Here is a 22,859-nt window from a genome sequence, read left to right on the forward strand (position 1 = left end):
CACTTGCTAGTGCCCATCCACACCTCTGCCCACTGCATGGTCAGAGCCACCATGGCTCAGCTTACAGTGCAAACCATTGAACTGTTCTCCTTTGCTATTGAAGGTGTGAAGTGGGCTGTCCATGCTGGCAGTACATCATAAAATCAGAGAAACCTACCAAGGAGGATTCTGTAGAGGAGACAACGCTCAGAAGGCTGTATCCTACTAGTCTTGCATGACCTTGAGCTCTACCAAACTCTGTGATGGCAAAGGACTTCGGTTGACTTTAATCTTCGCTAGCCTAGAAAAGACTTTCTACTTCCCCAGATCCACGCTTAGCAGACAGAGTACACAAGGCGTGCACATTTGCTGCAAAGAAGGCCCCGCTAAATTCTGGGCTTATAACTCATTTGCAGCATGACTACAGGAAAAGGACTTCACTCTCTCTGATCCTCAGTTTCCTTTTTTTTTTTTTTTTTTTAGGAGTGAAAATACTTACCTTCTGAGGTTATTGGAAGAGTTCATTGAAGCAATGTATTTTAAATGTATCATATTTACCCTTGCCGTTGTGGTTTTTCAGCACCCTAAGGGATAAAGGACTGTTTTCATACTCTCCCTCTGTTTATTAGCGAAGTGATGCCCTGCATTCAGGTCAAGACCAGATACCTGTGTCCACAGATTGAGCCCACTCTTCCTTTCTAGCTGTCTCTAGATTTTGTTTCTAATAATAATCATAAAAATTCACAGCTCATTGGTTTAACAAATTTAAAGTGTCAGGCACCAGGCTAGATACTTGACAGACATGATCCCCTGTCCTTACAAAAAACTGCAAGTAGGTTTTACTAGCCCCACTGGACAAAGAGGCAAAACAAAGCTGAGAGGTTAAAGCAGTGGTTCAGGAACTGTATTAAAGGGCTGTGGCATTAGGAAGATTGGGAACCACTGGGTTAAAGGATATAGCAAGGTCACGCAGTTGGCCAGTAGCTAAGCTGGGACTTGAAACCAGGACTGTGCTGTTTTCCATGAACACACAGTCTGCCCTTCACCGTGCACATCCCTACCATGACTGCTGGGTTTGAGGTCTTCCCTCAGCCTGGAAGGCCCTCCTTTGACATCCTGCTCTGTCCCCTAAACTCTTATCCTTTTAGACCCAACACAAATGCCACCTCCCTTCTGAGGCTTTCTTCTCCCTCCTTCAGTTGCAGACAATTATTCTTTCACAACATTTTCATGCGATTTTACTAAGCTTCCATTCCAATTTTTGTATGTGTGTACTTTATATTGTTTTTTGTGCCTTATGCATATAAATGTCTCTTGTAACAAATGTGAGGTTGTATCTTGAATACATCTTCCTCATTTTTTTATTTAACAAGAACCATCCATTACAGATGGTTCACTAAATGTTTATTGAATTAAAGAATAAAAAGTACATTCAGAACGGTTGCGATTAGGTACATTCTTAGATGTGCTTGTCCTTAAATCTTTCGTGACGCTATCTATACAAGTGCTACCATCTGTTAGTGGAGGAAAAAGTTGGCACACTCATTTGCCCAAGTGCAGAGCGTTGGGAGTAGCTACAAACTTGTGGCTTTCCAAGTGTACAAATAAAGGAACTTGTGTCTACCCAAGTTTTATGAGTTGTAGAAGCTTGTTTGACTCCATCAGCTCTCCTGTCCCCAGGCCAGATCGTTCTCTGTGGCCCCCTCTAGCTTCTTCATTTGCACCTGGCACATTTTTCCACATCTCCAAAAGGTCAGGGGACAGCATGTTGAGTTCCATTAGCTCAGCTCTGCAGCTGCTCCCACGAACAAGCTCTTTAAAATGACTCATCACAAGGAACCTTACACTTAAGTGACTGGGTCACTGTCACTCACCGATTGCCTAAGTGCAATGGAATTTGAATCTCTCAGGAGCTAAAAGGTTGTGTTTCTAACAGGTTCTGCCATTTCCATGATGTCTTTCATTCAATGACATGTCCATGGAAGCTTAATTGAAATGGAAAAGATCAAGCAGAAAGGCCGTGAGCATAAGGACTTTGTAAGATGTTTGGGATTGTTCCACCCTTGGATAAGGTGTAGATTTAGAAGCCACAGGCAAACCAAACATTTTCTGTTTCAGAAACTATTAAAACAGTAGTATGTCCAAAATGAGCCTGTCTGGAAGAAAAATCCACTGTACCACAAATGGAGGAGTGTTTGATTTGATTCAACACATACTGTAGGTCAGAATTCTTAGATCATATGGAAGACTCTTGATGCAAAGGAGATCGTTGGTTGTGCCTGGGTCTTCAGCAGCTATGAAATAATTGGCAGCTGTAAAATCCTTCATGGTTAGAATGCTAAGGGGACCTTTGGGATTATTTGGTGGAAATACATTATTTCATAAAATAACACATTTTCGTTTTCTCAGAACAACCGGGCCTGGCTTCTTACTGCTTGTTGCTGGCCTAGTAGTTGCTCGAGCTGTCACAAAGCCATCAGAGAGGGAGAAAATGTACCAACAGACCACGGCTGTGTGACAGGGGAGTATCTCTCAGTTGAGGCACTTTAGATCCAAGGACTTTTCTCTGAGTTAGGACCCACTAACTCATGTCTCCCAAATCCCTAATGCAGTCTACAAGTTGAGTTCTTTAAAGTGTTCAGAGGCACTCTTCAAGCTCAAGAACACAGAATCCGATTGGATTTGTTAGGACTGCCTTTCCCATTCGTCTCATCCAATAGTAATTTTTTAGCAGCTCACCATTGTTGAGTTCTTCGAAAGAAATCATTTTAGTTTTCAGAGAAACAGCTCTTTCCCCACTCCTAATGAATATATTTAAATAATATTAGAGTGCTAAAGTATAACAACAGTGAGAACGAGCATAAACGGGTTTGGAAACAAACACAACTCACTCTTGGTCAACACACAGGCTGATTGGTGGAATCAGGAATCTGTAAGCACACTAGGCTACCATTCCAGGAAGCTTTCTGCATGCCCTGCGTTACCAGTTAATACAGAAACACTCCTGGTAAGACAGCACACATTGGTAGCAGCTCCCCGATCTATTGCAATCCATTTCCGCACTTCATGGGCCCAGGAAAAGTAGATGGATAACCTGGTGACATCTGAGGAACAGACTGATACTGACAGGCCTTCTGTCAAGCAAACGAATAATATTTACTGGGAGAGAATCCTTATCTGCGCATTGTCCACAGCAATATGTACCTGCTGCGTCTGGGATTACTACGGTAAACAAATCTGTGGTCAATGGATTCATTGCACATAGGCTCCTGGAAAAGAGCAAGGAAAACATATAGTTGTTGGAGTATAACATTTAGATGTTTTGTGACAGACACAGCACCCTTTAGTGTAAGGAGGGTGACACATACTTAGCTCAGAAACCCCATATGCCAAATCCAGGCTGGGATGCTCTTCCATGTGGCAAGAAACCGAGAAAAGCCATCAGGTGGGGCCTAGTTTTTGTTGCAGTTTGGCCAGGGACAGGTTCGAATTCACCACCCTTGGTATATGGGGCCAGTGCCCTACTCACTGAGCCACAGGCACCACCCTGCATTCTGTTTTTTTAATTCGCATTTAAAGCCTATTTCATCCTACAAAGGGTTTTAGGAAACTTGTTAGAAAAGACACAAGATTTATGAGTCGGGATTCTTATGTCCTTACATGAGTGATGCTTAAAGTTGAGCTCTGAGCTCCCTGGCAGCCAAAGTTAAAAAAAAAAAAAAAGAGAGAGAGAGAGAGAATTCTTTCTCCAAAAGAAAATATTTTTTTCATTTCAATAAGGTCATGTTAATCCTGTTGTTCAGATTTAAAAGGAATTTCCCACCTGGGACTTCCCAAAGGAATAGCAGTCAAATGCTGCAGGGGACCGGGTCCTCAGCAGTGTTACCATGAATAAACGCAGTAGAGTTTAGACAGCACTCCTGTTCAGCATCCTTGCTTCTGTGGAAGCTGGAGGCCAGGCACGGGGCTTCACGCACACAGCATTCGGGGGGTCCTTGCTGCCTTTCAAACAACCCTCAACTGCAAGCGACTCCTGTCCGGTGGGCCTTTGACAAGTCATAGGTAGTAGATTGTGCAAGTTTAATTTCTTGAAGCAAATTTTTAAAAGAAAATAAAAGCATCTTTTGCCTTATAGTACCCATTAATTGAAATGGGAATAATTTTAACTAAGAGAAAAAGATGAGGCGGCTGCAGCCATCTTCATGAGGGTGTCATGTAAAAGACTCCAGGGCTGAGGAGTGTGCTGCTTCTGTGCAGCCCTCTTCTGGTACCCAGGTGGGCATTCCGTCTCCCCTTTGACGGCTCTGAAAAGCTCTCCTGACATATCCACCACACAGGCCCATGGTTTTTGACCTATTCTTTTTCAAGCAGCCTTGAGTCCTAAATAAGTAACAAATGTCACCCCTAGCCAACTTTCCCTGCTACTCTGTACAAAACTGGTGACCTTTTCTAGATGATGCCTTTTCTAGACAACAGCCTCTGTATGCAGTCAGCTTCCCTGGGGTGGCTGTGCCAGGACCACCACACGGAGACCTGACCCCCACCACCTCTCCCTGGGTCTGCCCCACTTTCTTCTGGTACTGACAATTGCTCTGAGCACGGGAAAAGCCCTTTTCCCCCAAACATCATCTCAGCTGTGCCTTCCCAAGCCCCTTGCTTCTCCATAGACCATCTGCCCTGCACCTGCTCCTCTCCGCTCCATTATCTTCTTTCCCTTCCATGGCACGTCTTATCACCACTTTGCATGTTTCCCTGTCTCTATTAGGTTATTAACCTAAATATGGAATGTCCAGTTTCCTTAAGTGCTACGATTGGCAGTTGATATCTCTGACATTTCACTTTGATGTTTGTTATTCTATTACTTTTGTTTCATTTTTTAATATTTGTGGTCTAGAACAATGCCTGATATATAATTGACTCTCGATAAATAACTGTTGGGGGAATGAATGAGTAAATAAATGGGTGAATGAATGAGCATACCAATAAATATAAATAAGTGGATGAATAAACAAATAGCTGAGTGAGTGAATGAGGGGATTAGATTGGGACGCTGTCTCTGGATCTTTGTTAAGAGCTTCTTGTAGCCGAGTGTTCTTTGCTTACACGTAGTGGTCACTGACTCACAGGCAAATGCCTCCCCTCTCTTGCTCTCTCATCCTGCTGCCCACCCCCCTCTCTGTAACTTTACCAGACAACCTCATTTTCTACCCTGAACTTGGATACCTCTATTTAGCCTCTATCAGAAGAGATATCAAAACTATTAACAGGCAAGGTCTTATGCATTGTTTCTTTTTTTTTTTATTGAATCATACCTGTGTACATTAATGCAATCATGGGGCACCATACGCTGGTTTTTTTTTTTTTTTTTTTCATACGCTGGTTTTATAGACCGTTTGACACATTTTCATCACACTGGTTAACATAGCCTTCCTGGCATTTTCTTAGTTATTGTGTTAAGACATTTGTATTCTACATTTACTTAGTTTCACATGTACCCTTGTAAGATGCACCGCAGGTGTAATCCCACCAATCACCCTCCCTCTCCCATTCCCCCATTCTTAGGTTATAACTGGGTTATAGCTTTCATATGAAAGACATAAATTAGTTTCATAGTAGGGCTGGGTACATTGGACACTTTTTCTTCCATTCTTGAGATACTTTACTAAGAAGACTATGCATTGTTCCTGTTGGTGATTTAGCACCAGCCAGGAGAAGACCCTTAGCTGACCGTGATCTGGGTGTCATCCTTAGCTTGCTAAGGGTGAATTCTCTCCCAGAAGGTCAGCCACGAGCAGACTCAGAGAAGTGCTTCTGGACTTTCCTAAGTCTCTGCCAGTGGTTTATGTCTGTGGTGTGTTGCTCTTCAGTGCTTGGAGGTGTTAGCTGGGAAAAGCCTTGTGGCATGGCCTGAAGAAAGCCAGGATCCATCTTACTACTGATTTCAGCAGCCTTCATCCCCAGGCTGACGCTCAGTGGCTGATAAGTGCATCATTGTTAAGAAACAAAGATTCTGGCCTCCATTCTGCTGTGTGATCTTAAGAATATCATTTCCCTTACAGCAATTCAGTATATGATGAAAAGGTTGGAGTGGATGAGTACCAAGGTTTTTCTAAGGGTGATACTTTTAAACACATCATAACTTTACATTAACAAATTTTGGTAATCAACTGGAATCATGTTACCATCACCACCATCAGCAGACAAGACTGTTCAAGGGCCTGGGGTGCTATTAATTAACATGGTGCTATTAATGTCCCATTTTTCTCATCATTCAAATGAGAAAGTGGATCTGAAATGTCCTACAGGCCTTTGTGGCTTTGATTCCTGTACTGTGATGCTGCACCAGGTCTCTTAAAAAATACGAAAGCCTCGTCTTCAGTGCAAGAGTTTGCCTGACACCGTAGAGCAGTTCTAAACACGAGGGGCACAGTCCTCTGCTTGAGCAGTGGGCCCAGGTCACTGGCAACGAGGAATGTGGTTTGGGGCTCAGCTGTCCTTCAGAAGTGGACTGGCTTGGCCAGCACATTGTTTCATGGGAAAAGACTGAGAATTGATTCCTTTCCTTAAGGATTCCTATCCACCGGCACACGTGGAACACCGTGCAGTTCAACCCACGTGGGAGAGAGTAAACTAGAGACCTTGTTACAGAGCCCAGTGATATATCTCACCATCAATGGAGCATCTTGTGGACAAAACAAGGTTGTAGCTACAGGTAGTAATACAGATTCTGGAGTCAGAGTGCATGATTGTAAATTTCAGATCTAGAAAGACCTGTATGTGGATAGTCTGAAATTGGCGCCTGTAGATTGGCTGCCCTTTACCCCCGCCACAGAGCACCCTTCTGCTGGTGTACAGGGAGGTTACGCAGATTCCTTTTTGCCTTCTCTTCCTCCTCTGCTCAGCCCTGGGGGACCCATCTTGCTTGCCTTGGTCTTCCTTTCCATTAGCCTTTTTAAAAAATGAACTCTAAATTTTTAAATACCATTCATGGTCCGATGAGGCCCACATCTCCAGCTTGGAACTCTATCTTAATTTAGGGAAAACCAAAGTCTTTATTCCACTCAAATAATGGTATATCTATACCTCATAATACCACTTAGTGAGAAGAATGGATATTATATTAATACCCATAACAACTTGGATGGCTTTCAAAACATTATGCTGAGTATAAGAAGCCAAACAGGAAAAGCTGTATGCTGTACGATTATATAAGTCTTTCGTTCATTTTTTTTTCTTACTTCACTGCACTATGATTGTAAGTTATGTATGTTAAATTCTGGGAAAGACCAAACTTTAGAGATACAAAGAAAATCAATGGTTTCCTGGAGCCAGAGTTCTGGGAAGTGGATTGACTGAAAGAAACCTCAAGAAAACCCCAGGCCCTTGAACAGTCTTGTCTGCTGATGGTGGTGATGGTAACATGATTCCAGTTGATTACCAAAATTTGTTAAACTACATTTAAAATAGGTAAATTTCCTTGAATTTCATTCTACTTACTAAAGTTGAGGAGGAAAGGAGAGTGACTCCACAATTTCCAGTTTAAAGGACAGAACAAATAGTCATTTACCAATAGGAGGATGGCTGGGAGAAAAGCAGGTGTAGAGGAGAAAAAATAAGAATTTGATGTGGGATCTGGGAAGTCTGAGATCATTGTAGATGTCTAGAGTAGAAGGATCAGGAGGGTGGCTGAATTTGTAACTTTGAAACTCAACGTAGAGGTCAGCCGGGAGATAGACATTTGAAGTTATCCACATGCAGGTCATAGTAAAAACAGTGTTCCAGAGGGGACCACCTGGGACACAGAGGTGGGTAGCGACTAGGAGAGCTCTGAAAACGGGGTCCTGGGAACCCTAGCACTTGTGGTGCAGATGAAATGAGATGAACTACATGAGAATATTATCATTCCAAGTATGATTTTCTTTTTTAGCTTATTTTTTAATCAACTGATAAGTTATAAATATTTACAGTGTACAACCCGATGTTTTGGTATTTATGTACATTGTGGAATAACTAAATCAAGCTAATTAGCATATCCATTACCTCCAAGTATTACTTTCACTTTAGCTTTACCATCATCATTTTTTACTAAGGCTAAATTCACATAATTTTGACCGATTTTAAACTGTGCAGTTAAGCAGCATTTCCTGTCCTCCTGAGGTTGTACAGCCACTTGCTCGCTCTAGTTCCAAGACTTTTTCATTGCCCCAAGGAAACACCCCCACCCCATCACATAACCACCCCACCGCTCCCTTTCTCCAGTCCCCCCGGTTTACCACCGCTCTGCTTTCTGTCTCCCCAGATTTACCTGTACTGTATACCAGGCAGTTCCCAGGTTACAAACAAGATGGGTTCTGTAAGTTTGTTCTAAAGTTGAATTTGTATGTAAGTTGGAACAGGCACATTTACCTATGACCTTTAATAGCCTCTGTTTGTAAGTGCGAGCCATAAATCAGTCAGATGCTTGTAACTTGGGGGACTTACTGTAATAGCCTCCCTTGTAAGTACACGTTGTAGGTGAGGCGGATGTTTGTAACTCAGAGACTGCCTGTATGTCATCTGAAAAGAATCGCGTACTCTGTGACCTTTTGTGTCCGGCTTCTTTCACTGGCCTGAGGTTTCTGAGGTTCATCCCAGGCGTGGTGTGTGTCGGCCCTTTGATCTCCTTTAAGGCTGTCATCACCGCACTGTCACTCTGGGGCTCTTCTCACACCAACTGCTGGGCGGGCGTGAGTGCACCTGCCAAGCGGGTTGCTCCTCCCATCCGCCCCACCCCACCTGCCCTTCCTCCTCCTCCCTCTGCTGATTGGCTGATTGGAGGCGCTGGCACCTACCTTGGCTCCAGCGGTTCAGTCCCACATGCTCCTGGGGACTCACCCACAGCCCAGCAGCAGCCCCTCTTCTGCGTCCCAGGACATACACTGCAGTAATTTTTTGAAGTTGCCTTTATCACCTCTTTCCCAGAGACTGATCAGCATTGACACAGGCCAGGTTGTTGCTAATTCGTGACCACCACTGGGCGAGCAGGAAGAGGTTGCTTGGAGGCTCTCCCCAGTTTGCAGCCCTGCCCTGGGTGACGCTGAAGCTGTGAGAGTGTCCACAGAGAGCCGTGCCCTTTCCCTGAGGGCCCCGGCCTAATGATAAGGGAGGCAGGCAGTCTAGGCACAGGTGGGTCCCCAGCACAAGAGTATGTTGACCAGGCACTGTGTGTCCAGCCCTTCGCTCTCCCCTCCTCTACAGGCTTGTGAATCCAATGTTAAGAAACAACGAAAAATAAGCCTTTCATTTCTACTCTCTCCAAGTCTGCTGATCCTTCTCCACCCAGAGGTAAGAATGTTGTGGTCCAGACAGAATTCTGACCACTCCATCGCACCAGCCCGAGGGGCACCATTCACGTCCCCCTCTGTTCCCACGTTGCCCTGGAGTTCTGCAGCAGGTGGTCCTGCCTGCCTGTGCCCTTTGGGTGTGTCCCCTGCTTGTTCTGTGTGGAGAAACCCCCTCTGGCTAGCCCCAGCCCTCACTCCTGCCCTCATCTCTCTTACCACCCTCTCCTTGGTCTGTGTGTCTCAGCCACATTGGCCTGGAGTCTACTGGGAGTGTTGTTTTTTTTATCCAAACACCAACCAGTGCTCAGATTCTGCCCAGACATCACTAGGTATCCTACGACAACCAGTTCATCCAGTTCCATTGTGCCCCCCAGTGGAATCAGAGTCAGACTGCACAGGGTAAGGATGCAGTCCCACAAGACCACCCTCGTGCCCACTTCCAAGGCCCGTCACACACATCCGGCCAGCTGACCCACACGTCTGTGGCCTGGGCTCCCATAGCATCCTCATCAGCTTTGATAATTTGTTAGAGCGACTCACAGAAAAAGTCAGGATGACTGAGCCTGGAAGGTTGAGGTTGCTGTGAGCTATGATACCATGGCACTTACCTGTAACAACAGAGTAAGACTCTGTCTCAAAGTAAAAATAAAAATAAATAGATCCTTATTTCCTTGGTACTGCCTTGTCTAATGTCCCATCTTTCAGCACCTGGACCTCTGAGGCCTTTTCGGGTCACAGTCCACATTGGTTGGTATAGTTTAGTACCCCACCGTATGTTATCAGCTGAATTACATCCCCCCAACTTTCTAGGTTGAAACCCTAATCTCAGTATCTCAGAATATGACTGTATTTGGAGATAGGGTCTTTAAAGAGGTGATTAAGGGCCGGCTCAGTGGCTCACACCTGTAATTCCAGCACTCTGGGAGGCCAAGGTGGTGGATTGCCTGAGGTTGGAGACCAGCCTGAGCAAGAGCGAGATCCTGTCTCTAAAAATAGCCAGGCATTGTAGCTTGCACCTGTAGTCCCAGCTACTTGGGAGGCTGAGGCAAGAGAAAACACTTGAGCCCAGGAATCTGAGGTTGCTGTGAGCTATGATGCTACAGCACTCTACTGAGGGCAACAAAGTGAGACTCTGTCTCAAAAAAAAAAAAAAAGAAGAAGAAGTGATGAAGGTGAGATGGAGTCATGAGGGTGGGCCCTTATCTGCTGGTGTCCTCATAAGAAGAGGGGATTAGTCTGCAGATCAGATAAAGACACAGGGAGGAGACAGCTATCTACAGACCAGGGAGAATGGCCTTGGGCCCTGCCAATCCTGCCACATCTTGATCTTGGATTTCCAGCCTCCAGTACTATGAGCAAATAAATTTCTGTTGTTTAGACCCCCTAGTCCAGTGGTTCTCAACCTTCTTAATGCGGCGGCCCTTTAATACAGTTCCTGTGGGTCGAGAACTGCTGCCCTAGTCTGTGGTAGTTTGTTATGTCAGCCCGTGTAGTACAGGGTAATACACCTGTAAAACTGTTAGCTCCACTGGGGGAAGGGCCCATCTCAGCCCCTCATGCTGCCAGACTCTGGGACACCTGCAGTGACTATTTGTTGAATAGATGAATGACTATCTCACAGTGATGACAGAGATCTTTGAAATATATACATTTGATTAACCCTATACTGGGTAGTCCCAGGCCAGTGTATCTTTATCCCTTTAGTCTCTGTTTTGAATTTCCCCCCACTTCCTTCCTCATTCAGCAAGAAATACTAAATCTTTATAATCTGCCTGAGGATCAGCCTTAAAAATACAAAGAGATTTTCTGCTCAAGTTTTTGATGCTTCTTCACCATGGAAGGGCCACTATTGGCGACTTTCACCTCCCAGGCTGTTTCAGAGCATGAACTCCATGTGACATCCAGCCTCCCGTTAAATAAAGCATCCATGAGTAATAATGTTTTAATCCCATAAATGCTATGAGAGCAAAAAAATTAAGCAATAACTATGTAAAACCCAGAAATTTTTGGTAATAGTGATATCACCTAATCAAAGTTGAACTATATTATACAATCTAACTTTTTCTTTTACTATCAAAGCGATCTTATGATAGAGCTAAGGTGAATTTTACTATTATCCATGCCAAAAAATAAAAACAAAAACTAAGACTCGAGAATCCAGTAGTTTGGCCCAGATCACACAGTTAATAACTGGAAAAGCCAGAACTTAAATATTGGGCTTACAGTTGTACAGACAGTGCTTTTTCTCTAACCCCAGGAGGGGAAATCAAACAATTGCTCCTAGGCAGTGTTCATAACAAGTCAAAGGAGCATCTGTGAGCAAAGTATTCAAAAGATGCCAACAAATTGTGTTTTTAAAAAGAGACAGATCCAAAATGTCCACACATAGAGGTTGTAGCTGGACCACAGCCAGGTCCGCTTCCCTCACAGAGGCCTATCTTCGAGGTGACAGCAGCCACGCGTCCTGGGAGCCGGTGTGATAAAAGCAGTCTTGGAAGAGAGCCCAGCAGCTCTGCGTTCCTTTTTTAGTTTTTCCCATTTCCAAGGACCAAAGATCACCGAAGGAAGAAAAGAAAAATCATTATTTGAGATTGAGCAGGAGTTTTCAACTGTAAATTAAGTTAATGTGGGCCCATTTGGGGATGTCTTGGGGATTTGGGGTGGGGAGGGGACTTGTTCTTGGCAGATGGGATCATTATCTGGACTTTTATTGGATTGTATATTCTTTTCTGAGTCCTAGGCTTTCTTTTTCTATTCTCCCTGGGTGCCCTGGGTAGGATGAGTCCTCAGCTCAGTGCACTAGGATTAATGCTGAGGGTGATTAAACTCAGACTGCCCCCATGAGCACCGGAGAACTCTGCAGAGTATGCCAGACTCTTTCCTGCCTGCAGTCCCAGGCAGCGGTGTGGACAGGAGCCAGTGGGCTGCTCAAACATGCCTTGACCGGTCTTTCTACCTATCCTGTCTGTGACCTTTGATCCTTTCCCCTGGTGGGGCCAACCGTAGTCCTTTCCCTGGGAGAGAAATGCTTTGAGGATTATTCCTAACTGTGAGTGTGGGATGAACATACATGGGATTTTGCAGCTGTGAGGCTGGAATGCAAGAAGCCCCCCCTTGCTGTGGCTTGTAGCCACTAGACCTTCACCGGTGACTTTCCCTCTACACACTTCAGTTTCCCTTCTGAAAGATAAAAAGAAGCATAGGGCCCACTTCACGGGGTGGTTGTAAGGTATCTGTGATGACACCTGAAAACCTCACAGCACAGCTAGAAGAACATGGGCGTTGTCCAACATGACAAGGATGTTGAGAAAACTCATCGTTGGCTTTGAATAAAGAGATCGTATGATCAGGTTGGAAGGCAGCTTTGAGGTCACCCAATCTGGTATCTGCTCAGGGCAGAAAGCACCCCTCCCCCCACCACTCAGCTCCAGCCTCAGCAGCCGTGGTGATGGGACCACACACACAGAGGTCCCCAGCCCTGCCTTGCATCATTTCCTAGGCCCCACCCAGGAGAATCTGCTTCAGGGAGATGGAGGTGGAATCTGGCAGATTGGAGCCAAATCATGGGAGAAGCTCTTTGTAAAGATAAAATCCAAAAGGGCAGAGTATGGGCCTGTTTTCTTCACTGCTGTGTCTCTGGCAGCCGGCACAGAGCCTGGTGCAGGATGGGGATTCCAGAAATACCTGCGGGTGCCGGATGACTCATGCAGCCTCTTCCACAGCCATTCCCAAGATGGGAAACTTCTCCCTAGAAAGGGAGCTCGTTTCTGTTTTGGTAAATTATAATGGCTACTTGTGCTCTTGCTTATAATAAGCAGAATCTATCTGCCTCTGATCTTTATGCATTCAGCCTAATTCTTCTTTCCAGAGTGGCACAGATTCTATTAATAATTCCTCCTAGAAGGCATTTGCCCTCAGCCATAGAGATCGGGTAGAGTATTTCTCACCAAGTGACACAGGGCTCAACAATGAATAAATTAGGACAGGGGTGCTTCATCAAGTAACTAAAACCCACAGAATCAAACGGAATGACAATTAATCTGAGTACATAGATGTCTTTTGTAGGACATGGAGCTTGGGATCCATAAACCTGGTTAGGAGCCCCAGTGAAGCCTCATGAAATAGTTTACTCAGATTACCTATCAAGGGTAGAAGAGATGGAATTTAAACCAGACAGAGAATGATATATATTCAGGTTTATAGAAGAGTTTGAGATGCATAGAAGAAACCCGAGCTCTAAGTCAGAGCTGGAGGCCTCCCTCTTCTATTTACTGTGTTCATAAACCCCTCGCTCCCCTTCCTGGGCTTCATCTGTGCTAATAGATCACTGCATCTTCACAGCTCACCTGCATGCCTCTCTGATTCTAGGGTGCGTTGAGCAGGAGCTGAGCTGCAAAGTAAGAACTGTGAAGCGTGCACGTTCAGAAGCATCCTTTCCAGCCTATTCAGGGTTGTGTAAATACCCTTTTGTGCACATCTTCTCAGAAGATGTTTTATTATTCCATGCTGATGACTAGCCAGGTGCACCTGGAGGCATGCAGTGGTTCTTTCAGGATGTTTAGTAAATGGTAATGTGATACTGTATGTTTACCTATTCATGGGTACCCTGTACTCAGACACACACTGAATGGAACTACCAAAGGCTTTTCTACTTCAAAATAGCTTATTAGAATAAGTATGAGGTTGAAAGGGCACGGTTCTCTTTTGATACTCAGGACAGCCTCTGGTTTTAACATTTGCGTATTCACCCAGGTGATGCGATATGTAGCGGGGATTGGTGGCCTTCTGTGCATCCAGGAGCCTTCCTGGAGCTAGAAAAGAAGAGACGTTACCTAAAGCATCCTACAGATCAAAGCTGAGCCATGTTTACCTGCTGTTTGCCTGGAGAGGTTAACTAGTACTCATCCATTTTCACCCCATTGGTTATACTTTACCAGTTTCAGATGTTTCAGATGAGACAGACTGGGAGGGTGTGGGTAAAATTTATTTTTCATTCATTCGGTCATTTATTTCTCTGTTCATTCATCTAGCCGTCCACACTACAGGACCCAGGAGCATTTAAGGTTTTTAATAAAAGAAGCAAAATCAACAAATCTGTACTTTCTTTTTTTTTATTTTTTTATTTTTATTAAACCATAGCTGTGTACATTAGTATGATCATGGGGCACCATACACTTGGTTCATAGATCGTTTGACACATTTTCATCACATTAGTTAACATAGCTTTTGTAGCATTTTCTTAGTTATTTTGCTAAGACCTTTACATTCCACATTTACTAGGATTCACATATACCCTTGTAAGATGCACCGCAGGTGTAATCCCATTAATCCCCTTCCTTACCCCTCGCTCCCCCCTCCCTCCCCTCCCTTTCCCCTTTCTCCCTATTCTTAGGTTATAACTGGGATATAGCTTTCATGTGAAGGTCCTACATTAGTTTCATAATAAGGGTGAGTACATTGGGTACTTTTTCTTCCATTCTTGAGACACTTTACTAAGAAGAATATGTTCCATCGATCCACGAATGGATCAATAAATTATGGTATATGTACACCATGGAATATTATGCAGCCTTAAAGAAAGATGGAGACTTTACCTCTTTCACGTTTACATGGATGGAGCTGGAACAAATCTGTACTTTCAAAATATTTCTATGGCTGGGTGAGCAGACTGGAAAAGCAAGGGGCTACCCCATGAAAGGTGATAAGGCCCAAATCCGCTAAAGTAACCAAAGAGTCCAGGTGATGATAAGGTCACGGTAGAACAAGGGCCCGGATGGATTTGAGAAATATGCTGTAGGTCAAATCTACAGGACTTGGTTATGGCGAGGGTATGAGGAAGGAGAGGGAGGGGTCAGGGTTGAGTCCAAGGTTGATTCTACCTTCTGGGACAAGTTAGATATTGATGCTACCCACGAACAAAATGGGCAGAGGATTTGGTTCTGGTCAACCTGAGCTGAAGGTCATTGTGGAGCAGGCAGATGAGGTGAGTGGGCTGGGCTGACAGGTAGATGGAAGAGTAGGGTGCTCTGGAAAGAAGTCTGAGCTGAGGATGGAGGTTGGTGCAGCGAGTGGGATGGGCGCCACTGGAGTAGATCCTATCGTCTGTGGAGAGAAGGGGCCACACACGGGAGTCTGGGAGCACTGCCATGTGAGGGGAAGTATGGGAAGGATGTTCAGAGGGAGGAAAGCAACCAAGAGTTAGTGTCACAGATGTTGAAGGCTTCAACAGGGTGGACTAGGAAGGGAGCCAGGGACAGCAGGGTTGGGATGGAAGGGGCAGTGGGGCCAGATCTGCAGCTACTGTCAACACCTGGATGGGAAAACCTGGACTGTATGAACAATGGCATCTCACAAGGGAGGGGGAGAAATGCCTCTAGCTGAGCATCTGCCCTGAGCCCCAGGCACTTTGTATGTATTACCACATTCACTCTGCATGTCTCTTTTTGCAGGTAAGAGGTAGATTTTATTCTTAACCTTTTAGGATAAAGGCACTGAGCCTTAGGAAGTTATACTTTGGTCACACCATACTGAAGTAGAGTTCGAACCCCCTAGTTGACATGGTTTTACAACCCTTCGTCTTTCTAATTTATCATGGTACCTTCCTCCTACCTGGTGGCCAATGCTCAGTCCTACCTGTCCATGTCTGATGTGCCATGTGGAAGCACCATCATTCTCTGCTTCTTGGTTCCCCTGAGCAGCAAGGAAGAGCCAAAAGCAGCGGAAGGAGGGCGCGAGAGGAGTTCCCAGCATAGAGCCATCCGTCTGCTGGCTGGTGACACTGACACCAGGGCCCCAGCAGAATAGCAAGCTTGTTTGCTCTTGTCTGGCTGTTAGTGGTGATGTATGAATAAGCAGCGAAGACAGCTTCATTTTCATAAGTTAACTTGTGCCTAGAGTAAGGAAGACGGAGAACAGCGTACTTAATCATAACCACAGGCCCAGCACGGAAAACAATGACAAAGCCTTTTCCGTGAGTCGCAGTGTTTTATTATAATAACTCCTAAGAAGATGAGACAGGCGGTGCAGAGTGCCGAGTGGGCCAGCACACCATGGCAACCATGTCATCTCCCCAAGGGGAATCCCCAGGGAGTTCTGCTTCTTAATGGACGGCAGGCTGAAGGTGTATTTTCATTATCAAGGTTAAGGCTTTAGACTTGGGCCTCTGGAGACCGGGATTTAGACGTCACCTGGCTGATGAGCTGGGATTGGTGAAGCTGGTGAGGATGGCCTGTCACTCAGGAGGAGAGGGACCACTCTCCTAGAAGGGTGTTCCTTGACAGCACCCTTATCAAACAAGGTCTGGGGAGCTTGGGAGTTTGGAGATCTGCGTGGGAGAGGAGGCGCTGCCTTGCGATGCAGGAGGGGAGATTTACAATACCAGGCAGGCGTCACCCACTTATTCCCTTGATTTAGGGGTGTTCTGTCATTGCAAATACCATGCTGCTTCATAATTGTTTCTCTGTCTCCTCTTTTAACTGTCTCTAGGGCAAGAACTGTGTTTTATCTGTCTTTGCTTCCTAAGTCTTTTGTATGGTGCCTGACACAAAGCAAACCCCCTATCATTATTAAGCTGAACCAAAGTCTTGGCAAAGTGGGAGCCATGTCAGCTAAGGAAGAGAGGAGACAGTTGAGGCTGGAGGTGCAGGCAGGTGGGACGGAATAAAGGCCCAGAGAGTTCTGGGCATACTGATAAGAGTACACACCTGCTGAACACTTCACTGTTTTCTAGGCACTTTTAGCAGTAATGTGTAAATAAACATAGAACAAAACTTCATTTTCATAAATAACCTTGTACCTAGGGGAAATAAATGTATTCATTGACGTGTGGACTGTTTATTAACTCCGTTTTACAAATGAATGAAGATGCAAGAATAGAGATGAAGCAACTTGTCCAGGGTCACACAGCTGGTGAGCAGAGGGACCAGGATTTGAACCCAGGCCGTCTGGCTCTGGCATTCATTACTGTATTCCAGAAGTACCGAACTGGAGACCGGTGCTGAATTCTGCTGGTTTATGAGCTAAGTTTAGACACCGCACGAGTTTATTGTGTGCCAGGGGTCCTGCAGGTGTACCTGAAACCTGGTTAAAGCAAGAACAGACCTTCCAGACTATAATGAACAGTTCTGGCAATGTAATGTGATGCAAATTACCTAGGGAGTTGTTTTTATTAAATGCAAATTACTAGACCCCCATGGCCAGAATTCTTATTCGGAAGTGTTGGGGTTATGAGGGAATAAATATATGCTGTTATCCTATTAGACACACATATACCCCAGGTACTGAACCAATTTAGAGTAAAAACAAAATGTCACCTTACTGATGAAAGTGACTTGGAGGACTCCACCTTAGTGCATCTGCAGTGGCTATTTCTAACACCAAAACCCACAGCTGGAATTGTCCTCCTCCCTGTCATAGGAAGTGCTAGGCAATTTAAGGCCAGGCGGGGGCCCATCATCTGAAACTTGTAGCATGAAAGAGAAGATTAACAGTGGGCTGTCTGTTGGCACACTGGCTCCTGGAAGAAGGAATGGAGGAAGAGGAAAAACGCCATAAACCTGGATTTCTCTCAAACTCCCTGTCAGGTAACTCCTTCCATACTCATGGGAAAGAGACAGGGTTGGTGGTAGAAGCCTCCTTCTAGAAACCACAGAAATAAGGGAAAGCTGCTTCCCACTAATAGCTGACTTCCAGGTGGGGGCTCAGGAGTCTATACATTTAGCAAGAACCACATGGGTTTCTGAAGCAGACAGTCCTCAGACTCCAAGAAGAAACATTCTGGAATGGTCTGGTTGTTGTGCCCTTCAAAGAAAACCATGTGGATGAACTCATTCTCTTGCAGAAACTTACAGATTAGGTTGGACAATGATGCTGAAACAGAGCCAGCACGTACCCGGTGCTTACGGTTTCAGCTTCTGTTCTAAACACTTCCTAGAAATGAGGTCATTTAAATATGTGAAGTTGACAACAGCCATGAGAGTTAGATATCAAGACAGAGAGAAGTTAAGCAATTTTCTCAAGACTGCCGAGCCAGAAAGTAGCAGGGCTAGAAATGGGATCCAGTCCACGTGACTCTAACTGTACTCTTCATACCTTGCTATATTGCCGTACGTGGTTCCCTGCCCACAGATACAGATCTTTGCAGGTGGTGCCGCATTGGAACGGTTGGCTCAGGGAATTCACAAGCTCACATGGCAAAACCCAACACTGTTGAGTGGCTAAGCAAAATTGCTATGCTATTGTTTCGATAATTGATAGAGCAGCTAATGAATCCATTTAAACAAAGCAAACTGAAGTGTTAGTAGCTATTTATTAATTTGGGTTGTTTTTTTTTTTTTTCAACCAATGGGTATCAAAATCACAAATATGATGTTGCTGGGTTTTTTTTTTTTAACATTTTAAAAGAGGATTGGCATATGTGAAAGAAATATGTGCTACCATCAGAAGAAATGCAGGCAGGGTATAGATTGAGAGAAGAGGAATTTGGATGTTATTCTTTGGGGTAACATGACTTAACGTTAACCAGGTCAATTCACATTAAGACCTTGAGTTCAAACCGTACACGGAGCACCTAAAGTAAAAGACGCTTGAAGGGTCCGCTACCCTCTCTGCCATTTTCCATGCAGGATGACAGATGCTGAGTGGAAGGTACACGGATGGTGGGGACTGAAGAGAGAGGGGAATGATTCACTGCTCCAGAAATGTGGGGACACTAGCACACACTGCCATTACTGGGCTTCCCAATCAGGAGAGATTTACCCAACAGATGTCATTTATTTAGTAGATATTTATTAAACCACCTACTGTATGTTAGATACTACACACTTCTTGCCCTTAGACGAAGGCAGGAAATAGATATTTACAAAGGAGATGTGAGTATGTCTAAATATTACCCATTTTATCCTTTAAAGGGTGTTAATCAGCTGATAGCAAAAACACCCGTAGGATGTGCTAAGTAGGGGTGTCTTCCCTCTAAGTTGGGAGTGAAGATGAAGTAACTTGGGGTTATTCATAAAAGGCTTTACGGTAGAGATGGGCCTTGGGAGGATCACGGGTGGATATTGCTGGGGACAAGGGCAGTTCCTGCTGAGGGAGAGCTGGGTGAGACAGACACAGGTGAGGACACAGGCAAGAAAACTATGCGTTTTTCTTGGGCAGGAGTGAAGCGTGGCTAATAGAGGATTTGTCTCAAGGGGTAGATAGAGGTTTCCCTCAATGGCATGAGATGCCATGATATAGAATTTGGACTTCCAGATATCTGAAGATGACCTTCCTTGAAATTCAGATGGTCACCTCAATTCAACAAAAGATCATTCCCCTTTCATCAGTTCTGAGTGCCTGACACACTTTATCATGCCTAAAAACATCGCGATACCAACATGGGGTCCTTAAGGATTCTGTTCCATCTCACCCAAGACTGTGCCTCCCTGTTGCACCCCATTCTCGGGGTGAGGTTGTTAAATGAGGTCTCTCGCTAAGCCATGGCAGCAGGACCTGGCCCACAGCTTTCTCAGATAAGGGCATCATGCCTTTCGGATGTAATAGTTCTGCACAAATGTCCCAAGCTTGTTGCACATGCAATTGATCGGCCCTTATGCTCCCTGAATTGGTGATATGTTTTTCTGAGGAATTCTACAAGTTTTAGATGTGATCGCACACAGTGACAAAGTGGGTGTAGTATTTTTCCCATGCCTCTAATTTATGTATTTGTGCTGGGGTGATGATTTAGATAGGAGCTCGATAAATTGATCAAATAAATTACACCAAACCCACAGGCCATCATTTCAGGGAGCTGTCATCATACCAAGGAGGTTCTATATCACCCAGCGTGGTGTTCCAGGAGAGCCATTGTGTTTTCTTAACATGCTGCTGGGCTTTTATGTGGTCCGAAAGGTCATTATTTCTCAGATTGGCCAGCATTACAAGGAGTTAACTCCAGTGGACATGAGGTTAGCTAAGGACAAGAGTAATTATTAGTTGTGTGACCTCTGCAAGTTATTTAAACTCTCGAAGCCTCGGTTTCCCTTTCTATACAAATGCTGATTTATAATTCTTGACTCCAACGTTTGTTGTAAAGGTAAGAAGTGATGCGCTGAGACAGTGGAAAGAATGTGTGTGAAAGACAAAGGTAGACTTAGGTCCTCACTCCATCACTACCTGTGCAAATCACTGGTCCTTTGTAAGCCTCAGTTTCCTAGGCTGTAAACATGGTGTTGGTGATTCCAGGCAAAGACCTTCTACACGTGGCAGCAGCAAGTGGTTTAAAGGAGACCAGGTGGATCTGATGCTCTGAATCACCAGGGCCAGAGACATCAGCACCTTAAGAAATTGACTGCAAGACTGACTCACCTAAGATGCGAAGATGTGCCGGAGACTGAGGCCAACATCAAAGCCCAGTGCTGTGGGCAGAGGAACAGTGGTTCCTCTAAATAACACTCCTGTGCTGGCAGTATGCTTGTTGACACAGATAGATCTGTTTTAGAGGAAGCAGTGAGTGTGACAGCAAAAACTCTAGAAGAAATTGGCAAAGAGGGGCTCTTCCCTGTGGGCTCTGACCTCATAAAACAGGGGTAATTCTTCCTCTTTGATGTGAGAAAACAATCTCAGCCCATGCCCAGAAAGCCTGTAAATTATTAATAATATACAGCAGGAATTAGCAGAATTGGAATACTGGAAGAGTAATATGTCTGTCAATAAATATGTGTTCCTCGAGTTAGGAAGTGAATATGTGAATGAATGAATGAATGAATAAGTGATGGATGGATGAATAATTGGATGGATGGATGGATGAATGAATGATTGGATGGATGGATGAATGGTTTTGGATTCTGGCTTTAGCACAAGTTAACTGGGTAACCTTACACAAATGAATTAACGTCCTAAAACCTCCATTTCCTCCGTATAAAGTGGAGATAATAAAAATGTCCACCTAATTGTGAGAACTAAACATGTTTGTGTAGGTTACGCTCTTAGATCAGGGCCTGGCACCTATTAAAACCCCCCAGTCAATGAAAGCTGCTGTTGTGATGATTTGCCATTATTTGTATCGTGTGATCAACAGTCCCTAAGCATGGATGTCTTGACTTCTTTTAAGATGTTGTATTCTCTGTACTTTACAGGTCAGCAGGTTCTGGGCTTGGTAGAGAATCAGAGTGACTGGTACCTTGGAAACCTGTGGAAAAACCACCGCCCGTGGCCGGCCCTTGGAAGGGGCTACAACACAGGTAAGGGGTGGCATTGCTCAGGGTTACAGAGTGTGACGTGGGGCTCAGTGCCCCTTCCTTGGGGGAGAAGAGGGAACAAAAGCCAGCAGAAGACCAGCTGGCAGCTTGAATTCAGCAGTGGGCAGTGAGTAGACAGTTGGCAGTTACTTCCTAAGGGACCTGTGGCTATGGGCAGGGTGGCTGTTGGACCTTGGCAGTCTTACCAGACTGAACATCTTTCTAGGGTAACGATGAGGTTCTTTGGATACATCATCTAGACTATAGATCATTCTGCAATACCAAACAACACCCCAATATTTCAGATTTTTGCCACAACAGAGATTTATTTTTCTTGATCCCAGGACGTTTCTACTTTAGGTCTACAAGGATCTGTGTTCACGGTAGGCATTCAGGATGCATCTCCAGGCAAACTTCCATATTTCAGTGGGAAAGTAGCAGAAATCGTATTGCCTCTTCTTTCAGAAGTGACACAATTTCTGCTCATATTTCATTAGCTAAACAGGGGTCCTCAAACTGGTGTGATTGTATTTGTTCCCGTTTTGTTTTTTTACTTCAAAATAAGATATGTGCAGTGTGCATAGGAATTTGTTCATAGTTTTTTTTTTAAACTATAGTCTGGCCCTCCAACAGTCTGAGGGACAGTGAACTGGCCCCCTGTTTAAAAAGTTTGAGGACCTCTGAGCTAAACATGTCCCAGGGCCATTCCTCCCTTGCAGGGGTGTGGGCAAGCGCAGCTACCGTGTCTGGCAGGAGAAGAGGCAGACGTGTTTGGTGATCAGCACTGGTGAGGAGCATCGCTCTCCAGCCCCAGTGTCTGAAATCAAACCCACTCCTCTCCCTTGTTACTGGCCCCAACTCGCTTCTCCTCTTTTGCATCTGTTATTGGTGTCTTTCATCCATTCAACAACTCTTATTCACCAACTGCCTTGAATTCTTACTGGGCATGAGGCCTTATGCCAGATATGGGGCCCAGTCTGTGACCCCACAGAGTGTGTAAGTGATAAAACTGGAAGCTCCCTTTCCTGAGGCTCACGTACTGCCCGTGTCTGTCCCTGAAATGCCTGCAGGCCCTTGTTCTTCCCACACACACCCCCACTCCTGTCCTCACTACTGCTGCTTTGGAGCCCTGTTCTCAAAGGATGCTGGCTCATGACCTTTGTCAGGACTTGGACTTGGAACCTGCAGAGCTGTAGGATAGATCAGGCGGAGAAGGGCTTGGACCTGACATTGAAGATGAGCAAAGGTGCTGGGTTGTGGCAGGTGTCTGGGGACAGCACCACCTGACCGTGATGGCTGAAATCTTTCCTGGAGGCTAAGGCTGGTCTGCGGTGGGAAG

At 44.9% G+C, this 22,859-nt stretch overlaps 1 protein-coding gene across 3 annotated transcripts in view; it reads left to right on the forward strand.

Moving 5' to 3' along the window:
* The window catches only part of LARGE1 (LARGE xylosyl- and glucuronyltransferase 1), a 559,980-nt gene that overhangs the window by 400,237 nt on the left and 136,884 nt on the right, over nt 1-22,859 (forward strand). For all 3 annotated transcript variants that reach the window (XM_053583761.1, XM_053583762.1, XM_053583763.1), the window contains one exon: nt 21,419-21,523. In XM_053583761.1, coding sequence (XP_053439736.1) covers nt 21,419-21,523 — 105 coding nt within the window. The remainder of the gene's footprint in view (nt 1-21,418; nt 21,524-22,859) is intronic.

The sequence above is a fragment of the Nycticebus coucang genome, chromosome 3 (assembly GCF_027406575.1).
Source record: "Nycticebus coucang isolate mNycCou1 chromosome 3, mNycCou1.pri, whole genome shotgun sequence".
Classification (NCBI taxonomy): domain Eukaryota; kingdom Metazoa; phylum Chordata; class Mammalia; order Primates; family Lorisidae; genus Nycticebus; species Nycticebus coucang.